The sequence below is a fragment of the Lipophrys pholis genome (genome assembly GCF_963383615.2).
Source record: "Lipophrys pholis genome assembly, chromosome: 18".
Classification (NCBI taxonomy): Eukaryota; Metazoa; Chordata; class Actinopteri; order Blenniiformes; family Blenniidae; genus Lipophrys; species Lipophrys pholis.
Window position 1 is genome coordinate 19,430,342 of NC_137646.1, and position 25,728 is coordinate 19,456,069.

General features: G+C 41.4%; 1 protein-coding gene across 1 annotated transcript in view; it reads right to left on the bottom strand.

Moving 5' to 3' along the window:
* Positions 1–25,728, bottom strand: part of col25a1 (collagen type XXV alpha 1 chain) — a 144,726-nt gene that overhangs the window by 56,623 nt on the left and 62,375 nt on the right. Inside the window, exon 3 of the mRNA XM_080485866.1 lies at positions 8,817–8,875. Within this exon, the coding sequence (XP_080341992.1) occupies positions 8,817–8,875 (59 nt within the window). The remainder of the gene's footprint in view (positions 1–8,816; positions 8,876–25,728) is intronic.

The window sequence follows — 25,728 nt, forward strand, 5'->3', positions numbered from 1 at the left end:
TATGCATGGGAACCCTCAATCATATCGCCGTGGGCCCCGGGGGAACTTCTCTCCAAGGCGGGAAACTAATGGAGGACAGGGACGCGAGTAATCAGAGCAGAATGGGCAGGGGCGGACGACCACAAGTGGCTGGTGCTGGTCGGGGGATTCTGGACGCAGAGGTTAGGCAGGGATAAAAAAGCCACACTGGAAAACTGACTTGGGAATTGCATCTGGATCCCATATTCACAGTGTATCACAATTAGCCAGCCTAAAATGACTTTAATGTGTGTGTATGTGTTTGTGAGCGCGTGTCTGCTTGTTGTTGGATGTTCTTGTGGGAGCAGCGACTCTCAACGGAAACTGATAGTGGAACTGTCTACATGTTTGTACATGTTGTGTCAAAATGCAGATCAAACGGAAAGGAGAGTTTTCACTTTTGGACAGTCTTGTCTGTTTAAACAACTGTAATACAAATTGTAGGCATAAAAAGCCAGAAAGCACAGCCAAATTTGCCCCTTTGCAACATGTAGGCAAATTTCTGACCCGCAAAAATTCTCCTTGTGGATGTGAAATGTTGAATAACAGACAAAGTTCCAGTTGGGAACTTTCACGTCATCTGTTGATTCGATTAGAACCACATAGTGGCTGTGCTACATTCCTCATGATTCGATATCGAGAGCTGGAGGAAAATTCCTTTCAATCACAAAAGCTGTGGAGGTCATAATTTGTGTATGCCCCTACTGGCTGGAGGTAGCAATGGTCATTTTTCTCTGTGAGTGCTTAACCTGCTCAGTCAGCCAAGGTACACTGCTGCTCTGCTTCAAATCTCAATGAGTGAGCCCCGGGGGGTGGCCCGAGTGCTGCTGATGATCATCATTTGCTGACAAACAAGCGCTGCTGATGGGCACAGTATGAGCAGAGGACCGACACAGAAAAGGTCAAACTCTTAATGTTGTCACATTCACCGCCACCAGGCTTCTTCAAGCACCACTGCCCTGATGAGTCCAAATAAACGCTGTCATGTCAGATAGATCCACTTTCAGCTCTCGGCGGGGCCACTGCAGTGCCAAAGCTTTTGCATGTGTGTGTGTGTGTGTGTGTGTGTGTGTGTGTGTGTGTGTGTGTGTGTGTGTGTGTGTGTCCTCTACTCTAATGTTTCCTGTTACAAACTCACCACGCAAGTCTGCAACAGCGCAAAAACACACACTCCTGTATACGCAGGGACTTTGAGGTGGAGGCTGACTTTAGATAAACTGGCACTTTCTCTGCCTCTGCGGGGCAAAAGTGATCAAAGTCCAGGTGGAATATGTTTTATTAACATGTGTGGGGCTGTGGTGCATATCAGATGAAGGATGAAGGGTTGACGGTGCCTGGGCTCCTCTGCTTCACCCCCACACTCCCTCTAATCCCTGCACCGCGGCTGCATAATTCATACATTGTGACAGAACCTGCGACGCTGGAATCTCATGATGAAGCAGGGAGGTGGAAACTGCTTGTCAAGTACAGATACAGACACAACCAGCTTTATTTACCTCACCGCTAATACGCCTGAACTCTTGCAAGGGCTCATGTGCTGCACTTTTACTGGCTTGGCCTGAGACTTCACTGTGGTCGAGAGTCATGCTTTGTGGGCTGAAGTTGGGTTTGATATTTCCAGTATTGTATCATTTTCAAATATTTCCCCTGCCTTCTGACCAGATTTCAAAGTGGGCTAGTTTCTCTCTCCGCCGGTAGAATTTTAATTTAGTATGGCGTTCAGTCTGTGCAAAAAAAATAAAAGTGGAGTGGCGTTCGTGGGTACTCGAGTGTAGCCTCGGGGATAGTGTTTAATGCTTGATTGGTGCTAAATGGTGTGCACACACAGTGGTGGGTGCTTGGGGTTGATGTTTTGACATGAGCCGCCCTTAAGATGAGAAAAGAAGATAGAAAAAGGAGTAGCAGAGACATGATAATTTGGGTTCGGCTGTCATTGCACAGACGTAACAATGCTTTATGTACAGTAAAAGAGAGAATGTTTCTCCAGGCTTTGTGGCAAGAAATGGCTGGAATCCCTCTCAAATGAATGCTAATTTTAACTAATACATGTAACATATCTTCATATCTTTTTCCAATCTGACCGAAGAACAAGTCGCGAAGTCCAACAAAAGAGAGAGTCAGTGATGCAAAACTGACATCAAAGCTCAACCAGTGGAAAAAGAAGTGAAGTCAAAACAAAGCAAATCACTTTTCCATGTCTGAACGGCATCAGGAGCCACCAGTGAGGGTCTTTTCCTGATGACTCCTGATTGAGAAGATCTATTCAGATTCTGTCTCTGCGACCACAGGTCCCTGTCCATTCATCAGCGGTTCAGGAACGATTAAGTCTCAGGGATCTGTAATGACTTCTGCAGTGGTTTGGTTTGTTTGGCTCCGAGGGCTGTGTACAATTTACGCAGTGTTATCAGAGTTATAGAGGGAGCTGTTGAATATTCACAACGATGTGTCCCCTGCCATCCCCTGGGTGGGCATACCAAACAAGAAACCACATGAGGTCACTTGGTACTGTCTCTTTTTTTTAAAAGAAGAAGATGGGAATTGGAGTTTTTTCAACTCTTAAAAAAAAAAAAAGATCTGCGAGCACTGGTGTGTCGTTGTTTAATCATTATACTAATAATAAAGGTTCAACATGTAACCTGTAAGCAATGCCACTCTTGTGCCTTGTGTAGTGGAGGTGAGTCACTGTATCCTGTCTGTTTTGGCGGTTTGTTTTTTCAGTCGGTACTTGCCAATAACATCCGCCCATCACTGTATTTACTGTTCCATCTGCTCATGTTGGCCCGCTCTGCTGGCTGTACCCTGAGGACAGGCTGGATCCTATAGCAACTCACTATAACACCTTATGTCTAAAAGAGCATTTTAAGAGTGCTCAGGGTGAATTAATTAGCTTCATGAAATCAGGAGGCATTTCTGCAGGTCAAAATTTGACTTAGTGTTCATTATTTAATCCCTTTTTAGAATGTTTAAACCCTTTTACACTTTTCTGTGTTCAAACAAGCGACCCAGGCAGTGTGCATGAGCCCTGCATTGAGTTACAGTCTTTTTTAAAAGTGCTTTATGGGTGGAGAATTCCCACTAAACATTTATAGCACCTTCTGCTACCGACAATGACTTCATCAGAAAGCAACCTGCTGACCACAACTGGAACATTGTCAGCTACTTATGCACCTTGGATTTACTGCATCTTACCCAAAGGGCCAAACCCATAAAGACATAAAGCAGGTATCCCATACATTTACTGGCAAAACCCAACTTCTCCAACCATACAAACATTTCAGACACACTCCTTGGACTTCAGTCAACTCTGGAGACATCTCACAGTACGATTTTATTTGTCAGATGTAAAGCCTGGAAAGAGACGCAGAGAAGCACGACCACCTGCACTCACTTATGTCCCAGAACCCCAGGAGCGAGTGTCTGAGAAGGCTCAGAGGATTAACTTACGACTTTTACAGCTCAGTCGGCACACGCTATTATACCTATTCAATCACACTTGCCTCTGGACTGTTAAAAAAAAAGAAAATACCAAAAAATGTTTGAACAGAGTGCACGCACATGTACACACACACACATATACACACAAACACACACACACACACGGTGCCCGGTTGACCCGGTTATAAAGCAAACTGTCACATGCCCCGGCGCTTATGTACGTATGTGTGTTTCTATTTATCTTCAGGGAAACTCTGAAGTTTTCCATCTGTTAAGAGGAGTGAATCTGTGATCACCCAGCAGTGTAATGAGGTGAGATAATCTTTTTCGGGTTCACGGAGCTGGCAGGGATGAACGCTAGTAGCGAGGATATTACAAACCAGACTGTCCAGATGACAAGGACGAGAGTCCCTATTAGAGGAGGGCAGTGATGACGAAGATTATCATAATAACACAAGCTTTGTGGTACAACTGAGATTTCTGCCAGCATATTTGTCATGACGAGTCCTTTACATCACTTGTAAGAAAGAAAAAAAAATAATCTTTGTAAAGCCGTTTATTTGTTTGACCATTTTCTCTATTCAGTGTTTGACTGTCCACATATCTGTTTGTTGTTATTTGCTGGTTGCGACGACAGCCGAAGCTCACTGGTGATGACGAAACAGAGAAAGCTGAAGACACGGTTGCTGGTTCAGACAGAAAGGTGTCAATATACAAAGTGTACAGGGAGCAAAAGCAAAATCTCCACAATAGGTTGGTCGTTATGGTATGGCTGAGTATTGTGTTTGTTGTACTTGAGTGCACGTTGGGACATTTTAGAAGAGTTAGAAACTGTTTTGGATTAATTCATTTAATCAAAAGTTTTAATCAAAACAGTTGAGTTTCATGATCTCAACACTGTGAATCAAATCTGATCCTGCAAGTTTTTCGGTCGGGTTTAAGACGGGCTTAAAAAGTTTAGAAGCTCAAAGCAAAAGTTAATGTTTGGGAAGATTCGGCAAAAACTTTCAAGGGGACCACCAACGTAAACAAGCTGGTGTCACATCTCTTATCAAAAAACACTGGCGTCCTTAGTTTCTGTGACACGTGTCTAAAAGTTGATAAGACTGCAGGATCTGGAAGCTTTGCTAGAGCTTTTTTTGTGTGTTTTACCTTCACAAGGCAGAAGAAGAAGATGTGAAGCAGGCATACTTACAGGAGGTCCTGCAAGAAAGAGGAGAGAAAGAAAAAATCTGGTTAGTGTGTTTTCAATCAGCAATCAAACAGACACAGTTGATCAATATTCCACTAAAACCACACATCTTAAAAACTAAGAAGGGAAATCAGTCGCATGCGGAGAATTATTTCTCTGGGAAGCTCTTGCAAACTTGCATCTTGCCGTGATGCCTTCGCTGACGCTGCAGAATGAACGATATTCTCTCTTGAGTTGAAACGTACACTGGTTTGTCGAGCGGCAGAACCAAAGCATTGTGACCAAACGTTGCTAGTTTCCATGCAGATCAGCCAACAATGACCACCAGGCCTGGCCATCAGATTTGACATTTTTAAGTGGGTCTGATTTCACGACTACAAGGACTTGTACTCTTAAAAAAAAAAAAAAAAAAATCCCCCCACGTTTTTGTGAGGCGACACCCGTCTTTTTCGCAATTACTGCCGCGGAAACGCCCGAGTGCCGGCACCCGTCAGGGCTCCCCAGAACCCTGCAAATCATTTTAGGTCTTTAGGTTCTTTTTAAAGAAAAATGGTACCCAACTGCTTTAAAAAAAAAAAGAATTCTTCACAAGTCCTATGTCCTTGAACTGTTCTTCTTCATGACCAGTGCAAATGGCCGCTGCTGCTGGGGCATTTAAGGAGCTGTGTGTTTGAGGCACACCGGGCTGCACTTCTGGAGCTCAGTCAACCACACAGGTTTTAATAAACAAGAACAACTTAAGATTTTGACTTATCTCAGTAAAAACATTTAAACTAGCAATTACAGAAAATATACTTTTTCTAATCTTTTTTGTTTTTCAGAGTGCAGCTATTACAAATTATTGATGACGCGAGTTAAACTAAAAACAGGCTCATACAAGCCATGTAAAATTAGATTCTACTGCACGACATCAAGCTTAATTATGTATCTCCCTTCTCAAGTTTCTCGGAGCAGCACCACTTCTCATTCTTTTCTCCACAATCAATCAACCCCCCGCTGAAAAACTGGCGTGGGTGCTATTTAGAAGTACGGCTAGACCTGATTTTTAAGGACATAATTTAGAACGTCTTCAATAATTGAAGCAACTGAACTCAGTTTTGGAGCACCCTTTTGAAGCTACGGAATAGTTCTCGTTCATTGAAATGAAGCATTCATATGTGCATGAAGTGATTTGACAATATCTGCAACAGGATATTTCAGCTTTGTCCAAAGGCCTTCGGTTTGTCTTCTGGTCTAAAACAGCCACTATGTTTAAATGGCACCAACCCCCCCCCCCCACAAAAAAACATTAAATTTGGACATTAAAAGTCCATATAAACATGCACATGGACGAGCACACCTTTATGATTGGACTGAAAGTTAATTTACTTCTGCACGTGCCGTAAACTGCTCACTATACATGCAGGGAACGGGACAAGGTTTTTTTTTTTTTCGTCATACAGTTCTGCACCAAATCCTGGAAGCTGAACGGCGTGTAAAAAGATAAACACGCTTGAACGGAGGAATCCAGCTGACTGTTCACCGTAAACATCATCTATTGTCAACTGCCGAGCTTACTATTGACTAATGTTGTGGTTTGTGGCGTCGTAAGTGTCTTGCAAGTGTCCCGACAACCTGAAAAGAGTGTATTTCGCCAGCGATTGTCACCAAGGCAACACGATTTCAACCATAAAACAATGACACACTGCTGAATGTTCAGCAAAACAAAGACAATGCCGCGATTAAACAATTTAGTCTCAAACTGTGCATGTAAACGTCTTTGTCCTTTCAGTTTTTCCTTTGTGCGACTTTGGCTCATTGCCTGCTGAGGACCTACAACTACAAAACCCTGTTTCTCCGACATTGGTGAGGTTTTCTATTCTGAAAAAAAAACATTCCTTTACAAACTGTTGAATAGAAAGTTTCGATTTCTGTTACTGCGCTGTCGTCTCTGGCGTTGTGTTCTGATGATTCCATTTCTGCTCACATAATAATAACTCTGACACCACTGTGACCGTCTAGTTCACCGCCCCCACTGATGCAACACTGCAGGGTTAAATTTCTCCCAATGTGAGAATCAATTCCTTGTGAGTACCTGACTAACAAGTCCTGATTATTCACATGGGGAAAAATATCTTGAGGAAACTTGCAACATTTCCCAGCATTGACCACCTGCTAATACGGCCTCGTGCTGCGGCTTTTGCTGCTACAAAACCTTTTTTCAGCCCCAAACGGTCGCGCCACGTTTTTTCCTTTCCATATGTCACCGGTGAACAAACAAGGGATCCTAATGAAGTATCCCATTCATTTTGAAAGCTGAGGTAAATATCACTGTGTCTTTTTCCTGTTTGTTCATTTGGATGGTCCCAGCCAAGTGTGGGTGAAAGCTTCCTCCTGCCTTTGTAGATGAATCAAGTGCAAAACACCTCGCCGTGAGTTTGTGGGAAGCCCACGGCGGCTTAGTTACTTTTGGTGAAAGTGAATCATGAATTAAATATGCTTCCCCTTCAACATCCACCAGTGTTGGGAACTTAAAAGAAGGAAATTGGATTTTCAGAGAGCTTACAGTGCAGAATTCAGTCCGCCCGTGCCCATCAATGACAGAATTTCGCAGTCGCATAACGTCTTCTAAATATGTTTTCAGTTTTCTCCTGTGAAGCGCCACACAGTTTGACACAAGCCTCCGCTAATGCTGCACGCTGCCATCACGCCGAGTTGTTGAGAGTTTGTCACGAGTCTACCAACTCTTAAGCTCAGTAAAAATATCTCAGTGAATTTATGAGAATTTATTGGAGCTTTATTTGCATGCAGATTTATACTGATTGCATTTCAGCACCGAAAATTGTGATTTCAGCGGAAGAAAAGACGAGTACGCAGCAAATATGAAAATAAAAAGGTTTTTTGCATGTTGCTTCTGATGGCATATTTCCAGGTTCAAACTAAAATCTGGGGCTTTATAGAACAAGTGAATCACAATCTCCACATTTGCTCTGCTAGAATGAAGGGCAAACAAAAACGGCACAAAAGTGTCAATTGAACTATGCTGGCACGCTGAATGTTTATTGGAAAGTTACGCACTTCATAAACAAATCCTGGCGGCGTTTCACATCTGCAGCCGACCAGAACATTGAACTGTTTTATGTCATTTGAGTTTAGATTTTTCTTGTCCACGCTGGCTCTCAGTTTGTACACCGGATCACTTTAAATTACAATACAGTGGAAAACTAGACGACAGCACCACATTGATCCAAATGTCATAATGTAGAAAATGACCTCAGACAACCTCTGAAACTGACTTGACTAGCTGTGATGGAGACAGTAATTGAACATGGGATTCGCAAATAAAAGGCCCAAACAGATTAAGTTTCACTCCTGTGACTGTCTGAATTCGGTGGTAAAATCAACAATGGGTTTTTTTTCTTCTTCTTCTTCCTCCTTATTTCAGACACAATGTTTGTTTCTCAGACTGTGAAACCAAACCGCTCCCTTATTGCTCTCCCTCACTAAAACCTCGGGACCTTGCATTGCCCCGTCTCCCTAATTTCCTTTTACAAGGGCTGTTATTCCAGCGCACTTGCCGCGCTGTGCAGAAAGCCGACACACTCCGTGGACCATTATCACTTCTGCTATCAGGTGAGCAAAGCGCGCAGCCCTCTGCCAAGTCCATGTTCTCACTGTGAAGTCAATTTGTGGAGACGCTCTCCGTCAACGGGAGTGTCACTGCAGAGCAGGACCTTTGAGCGGCACGACCGGAGCCCCGACCGGGGGCCAAGTTTTCCCCGAGTCGGCTGAGGGGAGAGTGTGTGGGAGGAAACGAGGCGAGATCGGAGATCCTGAATGCGTCGTGACAACTTGACGCCACCAACAGTCGTAGATACACACAAGTGCATCACGACTGGAATTCCCCGTTTTATAGTTTCAAAATGTAAAAAAAAAAAATATATATATATATGGCTGTCGTTCTGTCAAGTTTTACTGTGCAAATCTTTGTGTTTCTATGGTGACTGAAGTTCAAACTATACAAGCAAACCACCAGGTCTCAAATTACACATCTATAACCTATTCTGGCCTCCGAAGATATACAGTGTACTTTTACATGATTGTAAGTGCAGTGTGATTTGCTGATGTTCTACTGAATTATTCCTCAAATGTTTTTGGATTGAGAGTACTATGATCAACAGTGCAAATGCACACAAATGTACATACCGGGTTCTCCGTTGCGGCCTCTTCTTCCTCGCTTTCCTGGAGGTCCTGCAAAAAAACAGAACATAATATGTTAAAGTGAGTGATTTGATTGTCTTTTTTGTTTGTATAAGTTTCATATTCTTCAAGGATTCTCACAGTAAAAGCCAGAATCAGACAGAACCACTGAAAAATATTGTATCTGGACAATGAGCATCGCGAAACACAATTAACATTCATCGTAGACATAAGGCGAGGTGAAAAACAGAAACACTCTGCACATATCCCCTTTCTTTCTCCTCTGTTTCAGGTTTTCTTTCAACACGAATGCCCTGGTTCCTAATTTGTTTATCGAGACTGTGTTTTCTTATTTGCCATTCTCCTGTCAACACCATCGTGCTGCTGAAGCTCAGCAGGAGGAGTAAAACAATTACACGGTTTGCCAGATTTTATATGTTGAAGGCTTGACTGGATCCCATTGTATGGAGTCTGAAGAAAAAAAAACAAAAAAACAACAGCGGTAAGATGCACCCTTTGGAAAATAGGAACATTTCTCTTAAAGAGACCTTTTCTGGAGTTTGGCAGCTAAATCGTATAGTCTGTGAACTGGCATTTTGTTCATTCCTTCCCCTCAAGCTGTGTGCATTCACTGTTTAAAAAAGCTCTGCGGAACGATTTACTCATTACAAAGTAGTATCTGTGTACTCTACCTGTTTCTTAAAGGGCAACAGACAGGGAAATGTGGGATATCCGCTCAACATTAAAGAGGAATTTCTTCCACTGGAGAGGAGTTTATAAAAAACTGGACGTCGTAGAAAGATGCATATATTGGTCTTTACTTATTTAACACTGAACAATCAGTTAGAATCCTGTCCCTTCAGAGACCTGAGGCCTGCTGCCGCTGCTTTAGAGCCTTAGTGTTACTTCATGACATTATAAAAGCAAATAATCACAAAATACTCACAAAAACTAACACCCGGAATGATATCCTCTTTAGTGCTGTGATGACAGAAAGGCTGCTGAAATTTAGTGAGTTCATATTTTAAAAGCCGCTATATAACAATCTTCTCGGTCCAATTCTTCGCCGCCAAGACAATACTGAGTTGTATAAAGTGGGGAAGAAGATTGATGCATGTAGCTGTAATAAATCCATTTTTTATTTATTTTTTTATTAATAGTCTTTCGTTTTCATGGCATAGGAGTTATTTATCATTTTTGACCATCCTTGCCACAACAGGCCATAACGTGACTTCGCCTACAGCCTTAAAATGTTTTCTAAAAAAAAATCTCCCATTTTGCAAGTTTGGCATGCCATTTAATGAGATTCCTCCACTAATCAACCGACATCTATCTTTATCTCGATGTGAAGTTAAAAAAAAAAACTAAGACGAAAAACATTTAGTTTGGCTTTATTTATGATCATCCAAATGTTTTACTAGAGTGCAAAACGCAGTATTATGTTGCGCAACTCTTTGCATGATGCTCAGTCCTCAACTTGATCCCACTGTTTGGCTCCATTTCAGCTTCCAGGCTTGAACAGCGTCCAGGATAGTGTCAGGCGCTGCCAGTGAAGGGTCCAGGCAATGTTTAAAGTACGTAACCACAGGTGGAGTTTGACTTACACTTTACTATGGTTCACATCAGCCATGGTTTCTTTGCAGGTTTGTTTTTTGAGCTTTTTAAAGGAAACAGGAGGAGGTTTACTGCGCTTGGCGCTCCCTTCATTATTGCTCACTTTGAAATGACACCTGACACCTCTGAGAGGAATATCTTGTCGGATGATATGAAGTCCTTCTGATTCTCGTGGTGTTTTTCCTGACAGCTGTGAAATAAACACTCGACACACGAGCGCTGGACGTCCAGAAAAAACATTCTCCATTATTTTGAAGATATCATCATGATTCACAACATCCATCACAATATTTTTCATTGCGATTATAGACGGTAAGGTGAGCCCGCCATACAACTTTGACGATACCACTAACGCCGACTTGGTATAGAGCTGACTTGACGTGCCAACGATAACATTTTGGTTTACGAAACAGGAATGAAAGAATAACTTAATGTCTATAATGACCGGTCAAAACAGGTTTTCACATATAGTTAAATTTCTCGAAAAATAGAAAAAGTGACCAAGACCCCTCCCGAGTCATAAATGAAAGCCGCAGGGCTCAAACTGGATCCTGAGGTGATGAGAGATATTAAGCTGCCTGTTCAGGCAAAACATCACTCTTTGCTGAAAAACACTGCATTGGCCTGCTGCGTTCTCACAGTATCCCGAGTACAGTCATGGAACGACGGTTGCGGGAAAAAAGAATATGGCTCGGGAGTTCCACGTTGAGGGTCAGTGACGATGAACAATCTGTTGAAACCCTTTCAACAGCTTTTCAGTCAGGAAATAAATTGAAGCGAACTTAATCTCCACTCAAGTGTTTGGTGGGATAAATGTTTTGGTCAGACACAATAGACTGTGATGTTATGGAGTGTGTTTTTGCAATCCGCTCTTTGGTGGCTTTTTAATTTGAAAATGTAGGCAACAGTTCAGCACTGGCAGAAGATTAAGATGTCGAAAATTGGAAAAAAGAATGGGGATGATGGCTTGACAGAATAAATACTCTCATCTTCGTAGTTAATTAATTAATGGATGAGTTCCTTGGTATTTAAAATGACAGAAACTGGTTATTTAATTAGACTAGTAAGTCCAACATGAAACACAGGATGTTGTGTTTTTATTATTCAGTTCACCGTCATGACAGATAAAAAAAGTACCAGGAGATAAGCCCATTTTGTGATGCTGGAATCAGAAGGAAATATAAAAATAAATGAAGTTATTGTTACAGTTGCAGTGACTTCAGTACAAAGTTTGATTTACAACCGATGCAACACATTACATTTACATATTGATCAAAATAGAACAGAGGAAATGGAACCGATTAGACGAGACAATAATAAAATAGATATATTGTCAGGATTGAGTTTCATTGCTTGAATAATCCATTCGGGCTGTGTAAAATTAATAAAATAACAACATGGAATCAAATAAAATCAACACAAAATAAACAGGTCAAATAACCTGCTCAAGGATTGTGGGTTATTGCCCTTCAACGCTTCGGATTGGAGATAGGAGAGGCTGTTGTGGAAAGTCTGTACATTCATTTTAAAGGCAGGAGGGAGAACAACAGATACTGTATCCTTTAAGATACAGTTGGCCTTTGTTCAGTTAGTCATTGTAAATATGAATGAAGGTTGTGGCCTTTTTATAAAATTATGATGAGGCATTGTCAAAAAACGGCAATAAAAACCCCAATGCAACACGTACGATTGTTACCTTGAGTGACAGATATGAAAGTATTGATATAAACAAATGATCATTTCACAAGGTCAACACAACGCTGTTTATCTGATGGACATCGGATGCCTTGGACCGCACCAGCTTGGCTGTCAGAGCAGCATGAAACCACCAACACAATAACTCAAGCCTCCAGGTTTATTTAGGCGTTTAGGAGAAGCCACACAAGATGGGATTTTAACAATGAACAGAAATTCTGGAGTCCAAAACGCTGAAGGTGGTAGCCCTGATTGCTTGTTGGCACAACAGAATGAGTCCCATGTAATTGGCATCATGGCGAAACACGGCGCTTCGCGCCATGGCTGTATTGTTTTCCGAAAAGTTCCACCCCTGTTGTTCATTATTGCAACGTTCTGCCCTGCTTGACAAAATAAACATCTTGTTTATACTTCATGCAGTTGAGACACGGTTGCCCATCATCCATAAAATATTGATTGGCCGACAGCGGGTAAGAACACTGCATCTTTATTTCTCTTTTCACCCGCAAATCAATCAGTTTTAAGAGAATCGGCCCAGTCCGGACTCATTTACAATAACGGTATTGTTTCAGAGCTTGATAGACATAATCAGACCACTCAAAGCGTCTCTCTTGAAGTAATACAGCTATTCTTCTGAATAAAAGTCAAACTTTTGCCAAAAAAAGCAAACTGGGTACCAGCAGCTCCACTTCCACCACCGAAGTAAATCAGGTTTGAAAAGAACTGGCTTTGGCCGTCACAAATAGGCCAAGCTGCACTTTTCTGGGTACAGTGAATAAATTCAGGGGCTTTCCAAAACTCTTCCCATAATAATATATACTTTGTATTACCACATGTTCAATGTCATTATGGGTGAAGCTTAAAATTTGTTATCCTTCTGTGACACTCGCCGAGTTCACTAGTGCGAGAGCAACTTAATAAGTCAATGCTTTCTTTTGAAGCTCAATCAAAAGCTAAATTCTGTTTTTAGGACGAAGGGGCTTCGCCTGCTCAATATGTAAAAAGCTTTTGATTCTCTGTTTGAAATGTTTCATCTACACATTTTCCACGGTTCATTTTAGGACCTTTTCTCTTGGACAGGAAATAACCAGAAGGATTTATGGATGCCAAAAAGCCCTACACACTGACCTTACTGTTTATAAATCAGTCATTAAAATACACCGTCCAGTCGGAATGTTTTGGCAGAAGTGTCAGAGTAGCACAATACCACCGATGGCAGTGTTTCCAGAAATTGTTTTGCTTGCATTTGCTTCAGTTGTAGTAAACCCCTTCTCGCAGGGGAAGAACAAGACGCCTCCGAGGCCAGCTTTTTACGTGAGAGCTTTTATTTAGAGTGATCTTACACGTAACATGTTTGCACTTCATTTCAAGTGTGCGTAATCGGTGACGTCCCCGCGTGAACGTTGGATCTCATCGTGACTTTCCCATGTCATTACTGAGTGAAATACTTTTACAGTAAAACACCAGACATTCACGATCAGCTGCAGGATGCGATCAGCTGAAAAGTGTGTAAGGGGGGGAAGTTTCTGTCACGGGGGGGAATCTATTCCTTCATCATAGTGAATAAAGCCACTTTAATCAAAAGACCCTGATAAAACCCATTAAACAAGCATTAAATACTAAGAAAAGCGGGGCCGTATTATGAGTGAATCCTATGCAATTATCCCTGAAGTCACAATTAACTCCAAAAGATTGGTCGAATGCCAAATTTCCGATGGCTGTTGAGATCCATAGAGGCAACAGCAAAAATATTAGATGAAGCTGTAAATGTCACAATTCGCCACCTAAGCTCTTATTATCATGACTTTGTTTTCAAATTTACATTGAAAACGTTGCAGACACCATCCCCAATGGTTCCTGCACAAATCATGCCCTTGCTGTATCCCGACTCCCTTCACAATATCACTTTTAAATCTCTCGCAAAAAACTCTATTAAGCCATTGATCATCAAAAATTCCAAGGGGTTAGTTAGATTTAGTCCGAACAGACTTTAATATAGCCCATTTAATCCCATAGTATGGATGGATGAGTTTATTAAAGCTGGCAACACTCGGGTATCCAGGTCAGCGGAACTAAAGCAGCACAAGCGCTGGCTTTCTACAGCGCAATCATTTCTTACTTTACAAGTACATTTTTGTGGAAACATCTGGCAAAGAGGAGCACAAGTTCGATCCAAGAGCCTTATTGACCCGCGTGACAATGAATAAATCAATACATGAAATGTTCATTCAGTGACGACTACATTCCACGTCTCAGGAGGGGGAAAAAAACTTTAAATGTAAATTTACAATCGTCTTCATGTCTGAATGTCACTGCTTGTTCTCAGGTGCATCTGCACTGTATAGGTCTGCAAAAACAGTGAACACCGAAACGCCTTACCAACAGAACAACTATATAAATGATGACTATCGAAGGCTGCAATTCTCCTCAGCGCTCAACGTGAAACCAGACAGACAAGAATGAGGATAGCCTTTAAATGGTAATTATGGGTGTCGTCTTCGCAGCACCACATTTCCTCGACCTCTGTGGTCTTTGACTTTTTAAACTCCGTCTGTGTTTCTCTAACACACACTCGGACGCACACACAAACTGTAGGGTCAAATAAGTCAACCGATAACAGCGGCAGGAGATAAATGAAGACCTGGACTGTGTCTTCAGACCTTGTGGTCATTAGTCATGGGTACTGTCGAGTGAAAATGGAAAGTCCCTTTGAACTTGTGACCCAGCGAATTGGCCCCGGAAGAGAAGCTCTTGTACTCCGACTGATCCTCACTGCTTTCCCTAATCCTTTAAGTTCTCAAAACGCTTCCAATTGAAGAGAGATGAAGAGACAGAAGGAAAAACAAAGAGCTTCCTCTCTTCAACCCCTGAATAAAGCGTTTACCTTAATCACCATATTCTTTATATTTCTGGAGCATGACCACAGGAGTCAAGCTTGTATATAAACCTATAACCTACTTACTTAGCATAAGACAAGCACAATATAATAATCCACATAATGTCTTTAAAACAGGTTGACTAAAATTGGGCTAAATCCTTACAGATGCCTAATAATTAACACTGGCACACATAATCAAAATTTCATTTATGGTGCAATTTTTCCCAAAGGCCAACATGTCGAGTAAAAATAAAGCATGCACACGGATGATTTACGTACAATAGGCACTGCTCGTGTCACTGGAAGTTCAGCTCCTGGAAATTAGAGATAAGTTTGCAAATTCCTGAAATCTGATATAACAAGCGGACTGCAGGATGGTTAGCATGTAATGTGATGCCGTTTCAAAGAGCAACCCTATTATCAGCCCTGCTTAATGTTTAACGGCCTGTAAGAAGGAGCCGTGTTGTTTGGATAATTTTCCTGCGAGCCAAAAAAACAAGCTGTCGACGGTAAAACAAGACAGGTATAACAGCTTGTTGACTTGTTTAGAGAGTGCTGCTCGACAAGATGATGGTGCTTAATCCTGACTTCTTTCTTAGACTTTACAGAGTCTCTGGCAGTGCAAAATAAACTGTAAATTTTGCCGAAGAATTTAGGGGCTCCGCCAACACCCCCCGTGACCCACATTCAATTCCAAACCTTAAAAACAACCCGGTGTCTTAAAGTCTCTTTCACATTATTCGACGATTCTATGGTATACATCTTCATTATCCTCATTTCCAACTGCTGTCAGCGCCAAAGTAAGAAGTTCCTAAACTAATATAATCATAGTAATTTCCTAAACACTTATTTGCAATTTTATTTAATTTGTTGGCCGGAAAAGAACCCATTGTGTCGGACGCATTTTTATATGCACTCATTGTCCTGTTTTCGGTCATTATCTAATTTCAATAAATTTACCCGTTTTATTTATAGCCAACGTCTTTCTCAGAGAGCAACTTTGTATTTCTCCCATGATGAATGTCTCATTATAAGCAGATAGACTTCTGTTTACATTTCGGCTCCAGACGCTATTAGTTAGTTAAATTTACAGCAGAGTAACACATCTCGGAGATTAGAGCCTAAATTGAAGCTAATGGACAGTCATGAGACGTAATGGACGGTGACGCCTCCTTCGCAAACTAATGAAAGTCAGTCCTGCCGTTTCCAATTTCGACACACCATTGAAACATCAAGTCCATGCCAGAGCTGTTATCATTAAGCCAACGGTACAGCTAATTCGCAATACCAACGGAGCACTTGTTAATGTCAGACAGTCCCACGGCTTCACGCGGATGCTGATTACCTGAAGCAGTGTTCATTACAGGAAGTCGGAAGGAAAAGAAAAACATTTTGATGCGCGACCGTGTGAGAATCTCCAGCTCTACATGCTCTCATCACAAAACGTCACCAACTTTCAAATTGATTCATTTCTCATCCTGTCCCCGATGAATATGGCAATGTGGTGTGTGTGTGTGTGTGCGTGTGCGTGTGCGGGTTGGGTTCTGTACCGTGTTTGTCCAGATGCCAGTTATCAGTTCATTAAACCATGAGTCAATCCATTAGGACGCGAGGAATTGTCTGTTGCTGCAGGCCCCATTAACACTGCGTCAAGCAGATTGGAACTTGTTCTGAAGACACATCTTTCTCTCAGTCTTAAAAAGACTGCACGCAGTGGAAGTGCTTTTGTACTTACAAACCCTCTGCGCCGATTGGTCACAGCTAAAAGATTGCTGCAGGAGTCCCTCAGCAAAAAACACAAGTGACTCAGTCACCCGTGCGCCTAAAACACAGCTTCAGTAACCGAACAAGCATCAGAACAAGCAGCTCTTCTCTAGTTCTACTGTCAAACACGCACTCTCGCGATAAGACAAATGACATGAATACGACTTTAGCTGGCAGGCATGCATGGATCATCTGCGCTTTTGCTCCGGTTCAGCGTCAAGGCCGGAACGCTCCTGAGGAGGAAGCCGGCCCTTCTGAGAGAGCCTTTTCATCACCTTCAGAGATCAATGTGTTTTCCTCTGGCAACAGGCTGACTGCTGGGATACTTGAGACCCACCCCGCTAGCTGCACACTGCAATTATCTTTCCCGCAGTACTGACTGCGGTCGTGATGGAAGCAGAACACACTCCCCGATGAGGGGAGGTCAGTAATAAGCCAATCGATCGGCCAAGTCCCATCACTTTATGCTGCGAGTTAAATTGGCGCGGTCGGCCATCCTGACGGCTCTATCAGAGAGCGCCGCTGCGTCCTGACGACATTCCTCGCGACTTGACCTTCGCTTGCATGCGAGGAAGCGTTACTTTTGAGTAACTCTACACGGTTAATGATAAGATTACAAGTTCATGTCTTGAAAAAGAAAAAAAAAATCCTAGAATGAGCGATGATGTTCTTGGCCCTGTCGAACTTTAATCCAGAGTGGAAATTAATGGTTTCTGAGTGTAAACCACGTTACATCTTGGCATTACGACCCGGTCTGCAGAGCAGTTTAGGAACCAACCAAGTGAGCAAAATGTAATTTAACTGTCGTGGCAAACTAACAGTATGAAGCAAACACTTGGATTGACCTAGGTCGCCTTTCACCTGCGCTCTGCGGGGCGACTATGATGCACTGACAGCATATTGACATGAACTGACGGAGGAAAAAAAAAAAAAAGACTAACCAAAAGCTGAGAAACTAAAGGTCTCAACATCTGCAAGCAACAGTGTTCGACATTCAGAAAGGAGCAACATTGACTGGGAGTTAATTAATCGATTCAGTATATGCAGTCGGGAGGGAAAAGCAACCTCCGACGAGCCTCCCAAGCATTGATTAGCCTCAGTCAGTGACTGACTTAAGCTCTCTGGTAGTCAATCGATGTCCTTAATTAGACTATGAAATGCTGAGGTGCAGATGCCAGCAAATAAGCCTACAGTGCGGGAAATTTATTAGTCACTACAAGATGAAACCACGTGACCAGTGATGCTGCTGGAGTCCTGATCTCTCAGAGTGTAACTGTAGTGTTCAGATAAAACCGAGAAGAACGTCTCCATAGTGAGGATATTTTTGACCAATGGTGAAATACTTCCTATCACATAGACACAAAGGCAGTGCGTGTGATTCCTCTGTCTCCATGTGAGTAGCTGAAATGTTCTTTTGCAAACTGGACATACGGTGCACGATTAGCATCAAACTACCGCCCCCCCCTTGTTCGAGTTCAGATGAAATCCTTTATCTGTGTTTAAGACGTCTGTGGCTATTGAATGTCACTTTGAAATCGTGTGTAACCCTATACCTGCTGCTAAGAGACGACACGACTGCTGGCTGACCTTATCAACGCCAGCGATGTGTGAGCCAATATGTGTAATGTGTCTGTGGTGTGTGTGTGTGTGTGTGTGTGTGTGTGTGTGTGTGTGTGTGTGTGTGTGTGTGTGTGTGTGTGTGTGTGTGTGTGTGTGTGTGTGTGTGTGTGTGTGTGTGTGTGTGTGTGTGGATGGATTTAGAGAATGCAGGGCCGTATAAATTGGACCACGGGGCCCCAAACTGCTCAAGGACAATAATCACAGGGTTTTTTGTTTTTTTTCTTAAACTGCGATGAAGTCACTGCAGAAAGGCCAAATGTGCTCAAGTAAAACATTTTATTGCCACCCTCAGTTTTTTTAATAGGCTCTGCCTTTACCAAGGGTCTCCAACCTTCATGCCCAAAAGAGCAGTTTTTGACACTTTCCACCAAATCAGATTTAACTGGCTTCACCACAGCTTGGAATTGATAGGCACTCTTGCGTCACACCGAGAAGATCTCCGAGTCTGATAGGAGGCCACTCCTGCATGGAAGTTTGCATGTTCTCCCCAAAAGGCAAAAGTTGTTCCCGAAGTCTAAAAATGGAGTTGTAAATGGGAGTGTGTGTGTGATCATCTGTGTGTTTGCCCTGTGATGGGATGTTCAGGGTTTTGGGAAATACCTTCGCCTGAAGATCTTTGTACAATCACGCAGCAAAGTTCATTAACATGTGTTTTGTAGGGTTTTGCGATAATAGCTTTTTTTTTCTCCATGAGATGACGCGTTATCTGCCCGCAGGTACTTTGCTGCTCCCCTGTGGTAAACTTCATGGATGGTCAGCTAACATGGGATTTCCATGAGCTATAATGTGAATCATATTTAAAAAGAACAAAAAAAAGGTCCTGTTGTATTTCTAAGCAGTCTACCACAATTTAAAAAATCTGCCCTTTTCAGACAGTATATAATAAGCGTATCATAGATGATCAGTGACCAAGTTATTCAAAATGTAGTTATACAAAAGTAAACAGTCAGTTTTGATTAAGTTGAGACTTTGCGGAAAAAGTGGATGTCGGGTTCTCTTCTTTTCACGCCTTTTGATTCTTTTGACATTCAAATAAATTGACCTATTACAATAACAATCCCACTGTCTGACATTAGTTGACACACCAGCAGCTCCACAAGGGAGCGGGAGGTTTCTATCCTGCTTCATCTGTCTGCTGGCTGTCAGAGGAATGCTTTTTTCATTTCTCCGCTGTCTTCTGTTTTTTTTTTTTTAATCCTTGCATTTCCCAGGAGTTTCACCTTCACTACGTTTCACCTTATCAGCCGGCTTTGGTGGTCCGAAAGCTGCTGTTTGCTTGGACAGTGGCTGACCCTTGTTGGGAGTATGGCTGCTAACAGTTTGAGCACGCGAGCGTGTCAGGTACAGACTCTTATACGTTATGGAGACGCTGTCTTGTCAGCGGCAGAGGAAAATGTATGATAGACAGACTGCGAGGCGGGGAGGGTGTCTCGGAGGGAGATCACTTAGTAGAATAGAGGGATGAAAGATTTAAGAGCAAAATGGAAAGTCTAGAGTTGAGCGTAAAGTGTTTTTGAGCCTGTTGCGTGAAGTTGTTGAATTCACTGCTCATATAAAACCCCCTCGGTCGGGGCAGACGCTACGGTTCTTACATCCCAGCTATGTACACTTTATATTAAAATCGCAACAACATGATTTTTATTTTATCATTTGGGGAGAAAGAAATAGAGAATGTTAAAAAAAAATAAATAAATAAACTTGAATTTCTATATAGTAGAAATACTGCACTGAACTTATGAACTGTTCAGAAAAAATATAAAGCCATTTTTTTTTCTTATTCTGCACTACAATAAAACATAATGTAAAGACATTTTATGTTCAATCAAGCGGCATGGTGGTTTCAGTTTCATTATGTGGTTCCTGGGTCCTGAAATAAACAGCAAAACCCAGGGAGAATGGTCAGTCTGCAGTATAAGTGTCTCTCAGCACTCAATATGTCCTCACTGGAAACAAAAACAAAGTGTCATCATCAACATATGATCAACAAACTACAATAATCACCAAAACTTTATTTTCCCAAATCATCTTAGAAAACAACCCAAAAGCAACTAAATCCAACAGGATTATTAGGGATTATTCCACAGCAGATATCATGCTAATCTTTACCTTGAGAACTGAAACTCAAAGAAATGAAAGTTGATATTGATGCTAAAAAAAATGAAGTGGGCATTGAGAGAAAACCTTTCAAAGGGAACAAACCTCTCAGTTTTCCAACTGTAGCCAGACTTCTATTTTCAAACCACGGCACGTTCAGTTCATTCAGTGATCCTTAAATTCCCATAAATGGGAAATTTTTATTTAAATTTTCTTTCCACAGAGCACTCTCATTTCCTCATAGCATCCTTTTCCTGGGTTGAGTCACAGCTGACAACTACCGACTTTAAATAACTACTAAGGTTTTACTGTAAGAACAATTTTGTTGCTTTCAGTCAGGGGACTCTTATAAACAGGTATAACACTTAATTTTTTTTTTATTTGAAATAAGGTAAGAGCGAAGAATTATCAATGGCCTATACACATTAGCAGGCGAGCTAAAAGTAAACCCTGGAAAGACTTCTCGACAAAATGATCGTAATATCAAACCACCTCTCATTAGCTTAGGCATTTCTTCCCTGTTTTCCACTTTGGGTAAAGTCACTGCTATTAAAGAAACTGCTTGACATTTGTAGGAAATATCCTTTTTAATTTTCGCTGTGAAACTCCGTTGAATGCAAGCATAATTAAAGCGTAATAGCGGGAATCTCTGCAGGTTGTCTGGCATAATCAAAATGTCAACAAGTTGCCAGCGGAGTCATTGAATAGGCGCAAAAAACAAGGTTGGACACTTTAATCTGTGAGGTTTAGCAGTGCTGGGTAGCACACGCTTTCATGGAGCACTTTTCCAAGTTCTAGTCCTTTCTCTTTGGCTCAGTCACACTTGTGTGGTTGGCCGGAAAGGAATGAGCAGAAAACAGAGAAAATATTATATTTTGGTTTGGTTTAATTAGCTTTCTTACTGGAAGTTTGTAATTAGAACCAAAGAAGTAAACAGATGGCGATATTACACACATTTTCGAGGCTTACAGTATGAGGTCAAACATTCAGATCTTTCACAACCATCCCGTTGTTGGGTTCCTGTATTCTTCGTATTGTGGTTGTAATTTTACAAGCTGGAATTCCAGCGTTCCCTCTCAGATATGTATGTGGAGAAGCTTAAATGGTGGCAGGGATTTGTTATTGCTGTGACAAATCGATTTCTGCATCAAGGTGGTGCCAACCCAAACACCAGGCAGCATTTCACTGCCTGTCACGTCTTGCGTTGGTCTCCACTTAGTAGTTTTTGGTCGGTGCAGCGTTCAGTCTTCAATAAAAGGACACCGACGTCCTTAAACGGTTTCATTAACAGTCGTATAAAAGGACTAAATAATCAGAACCATGACTGTGGGACTTGTTTTGATGAAACCAAACCTGCCGCATGACCACATATCCTCATTCAAACCCTGCTGCATTCCTGTTTTAAGGCTACTGCATTGTGAGTGTGTCGCAATGAAAGATGCTCTATAGAATGTGGACATTTTGAATGAAATCACAATTAAAGCTATGATAGAGGTTAAATTCATGCGGTTTTTGTTATATTTTTGATGATTCCCATACCGATTGGAGCAGATTTAAAAAAAAATTATAAATAAGAACCAAATTATAACATTACACCTGCAATGAAACAATGGCTTACTTGTGAATAAATTGAGAGAGGCAAGTTTACATTAGATCTTTTAGAAAAAAACACTGTTGCCATTTACAAAATATAAATAATTTCTGGTATTTGGAACATACCAAACTGTTGCAGTCTGTTTGCAGGTATTGAGGCATTCTACCTATGAAAAAATAGAATAAGATAAACACTTCATGCAAGTCTCTTTTTTTGAATCAATCTCTGGAAATCTTTGTAGCTAGTTTGTTGAGTTTGTGTATATAAGTGGCACAAATGCTTTAATTTGCTATCATGACGTTGAATAAAACCCGATTTTCATCAATTTACCTTTATTTCTTTAAAAGATTCCCATATCTTACTCATGATTTCCACCTATGTGTACACAATCATCCCAACATATCTCAAGAACAAATACTTCTCAATTCACTCTCGGTGAAGAGCTTTAGTGAACACGACACGAGACTCCTCCGTGTTCCCGCTGTGATGCTGACATCAATAGGTTACCCAGGGAGTTCGCTGCTGCAAGTAAAACCAACAGCACAGCCCATGAACCACGGCTTCTGCTGCATTCGTGCTCCGAGAAGCATCAGACGCAGGACACACTCCACCATGCCAATACAATAAAAACATTTGGAAAGCCTTAACGTAACATGAGGATATGCATTAGTGTAATTGTATTAACTCAATTATTAAATAAGACTGGCAAATGCCAAAGTGACTAACTCATCAAACTGGTAAAAAAAATAAAAAAATGTGACGCCTGGAGGCTGGAGGATTTCTTTTTCTGAGATTAACAAACACCGTAACACAATGCCACGTGAAAAATAAGTGGGTTCGATTTTTTTCTTCTTCTTGGAGCGTCCCAGAAAAGACAACAAAGAGCGATTTCAAAGTGTTGAGCCAAAGTCCCTCTGCATCATATTTCCTCCCCGGGTGTCACTCAAACTGACCAGGTCAAAGGTCACACGAGGAGGAGGATGGGAGCTCACCCTCCTGGGATGATCTATAATCCTGACCTGTAGTTTCAGGTGGTTGGAGGGCTGCAGTAGAGCTGGATGCGGGGGCGACGGCCCTTCATCAGAACACATTGTTCTCATTATACATTGGATCCTAGATGGTTTTAACAGAGAATCCACAACCTCCACCAAACAACTGCCCGACTCCTCGGCTCTAAGCCGTGGCACTGGCTGCCATTGGCTAAACATTCTCCTCCTTATTATGCATTATATAAGACTAATATAAAATGATATGCGTTGTCTTTTTAGATACAGATCGTGTTAATATTCAGGAGGAGGTTTCCTTGCTTTTGCACGATTTTTCGAGGCAGTGATAAAGCGCAAGTTTATGACCAGCAGGCTGTCGCTTTAAATTCTCCAGATTGTGTGTGAACACACGATGTGTGGTGAAAGTCAAACTCATTTCAAAGTTCCCCTTAGCTAAAAACCTAACCCTGAACTGCTCCAGTGAAGCCTCTTAGCAGCCTGAAAAAAGAACTGGGGGCTTTAATTGTACAGCTTATAGGAACAACAACAAAGCATCCTATTCAGCCACGGTTTTCCTTACATATTAATACGGAAGTATTTATTCAGTAGGTAACAAATCACTGAAAACCAGTCTGGACAGACCTGAACAAACATTTATCTACACTACAATTTTCAGTTTGAGTCAAATACGTTAGATTAACTGTCATCAGTTAAGCAGCTTGTTAAACTGATCAGTTAATCCAAAATTATGAATCTTCGTTGCCCCTAACTAGAATCTTGGCAGAAGAATGACTTAACATATTTCCCAAATTATTATAATCCTGCCTAAGGTTGTATTTAAAAAAAAAATAAAAAAAATAAAAAAAAAATAAAATATATATATATATATATATATATAGAAACCCTTTAATTCAGCAAATATCAAAAATAGGAATGAAAATTAGGAAAATCTGTTGGAACAGCATAACATTTTTAGATGTTTAAATAAAACATAAGGATCTGTAGTGTAAGGTGAACAGTGGTAAACATGACTCGGAAGACCTGGAAAGTTAGCCTTCACACTGCCGTGATTGCCTTCCCAGAGAGGTTTTACATGTTCCTCGGTTATGAAAATTACATTTCTATAATCTTTCTTAAAGCATGAGGAGACTCGACTTGAAAATCTGATGCCAAACTTCAGTCATTTCTGTAAGAAAAGTAAAAACCATGAGACTGTTAGATGTGAACAAGTCAAACCGAGTTATCAGTTGCATTGTTCTTAACGGTTGCCTTTTTACTAAGCTTGTAAATTAAAGCCAATGTAAAAGTTTAGGGTAGCAGGCACCCTTATCTGGCGCACAGTCCAGCTGGCAGCGGTACACAACAACCGGGCCGCTCGTGAATCAGCGAGCCAGCGCAGAAATAAAGAGGTTATGAGAAATTTGCAGGCGTTTTAAATTAAGCTGGACAATCATCTCCTCTTACGTCTCCCGTAATGAGAGAGATTATAGGAGCTCAAGCCTCCGAATCTATCCTGCGCTTTCATAAATCATAAGAAGACACGCAAGATTCAATTAGTCCTGCTCGCTTAACCTTGGCAGCGCGGAAATTGCACACCAAACCAGATACCCTGAGCACAGTATGAGGAGTATTTACAAAAGGGATTTGAGGAGGCATGCTGTACCACTCAATGGCAAACAAACTAATAAGCATGGCCAAAAAGAAAGGAATCAAGATTCCTATTAGATAAACATTGAACAAACTCAGCGGTGCAACAGAGTCTTTTGGGTACATGGAGGAACCTGGATACTATTTTCAGGCCACCCATTTCTTCCAACCCAAGCCGAAGAAGAAATCCTTGTGTATACAATGACTTTCTGAAATGGGTAGAGATAAAATCTCTTCTTATTTGAAGCTTGTGTGCTCATGAGAATCCACAAATTCTGTCATGGATTACCTTGATGACATAATGAGACGCTCACAATAGCAGAATATGAAGAAACACCAAAGCATGTTTTTTTTTTGTTTTGTTCCTGCAATGTGGCTGCATTTTTAATGCTGTGATTCATTATTTCTCATCCAAATAAGACTTTCATGTCTTCAGAGGATAAAATGTATGTTGCTGTCACCTTTCACAAAAACTCTGTTTAATCAAACTACAAAGCTTTGGGTTGCTTCATTAAAAGACAGAACTAGGCCGGAGATAATGACTCGGAGAAAAGATTTTTGGGTGGGGATCCGATTTAGTCCTCTGAACAAGTAAAGTGAAAAGTTCTGTAACTGGCATTTCTCCGAGTCTCCTGATTTTCCAATTTCCAAACGCTAATGAAAATAGGATTAGACATTTAGTAGCATATGCATGTTTCCGTATTTACAGTAGGGGAACAGTGGAACATCACAAGGCCACATATGGGACACGCACGCACGCACGCACTTTCCTTTCACAGTAAAAGAACATTCGCTTTGAGTGTCTTAATAAAAAGGGACATTGTGAGAGATGCTGTGATAACAGATGAGGCTTTTTGATGTGTGCTCTTAGAAACTGAGGGAAATACATTTCGACAAGGGTTTGTGTTGACTGAATTAATGTTCTATCTAGAAGTACGGCCATTAGGAAAGTACAGACAAAATTAGCATTGTTTAACTCGGATCAAGTTGCATTACCTTTGAGTAGGTTTTA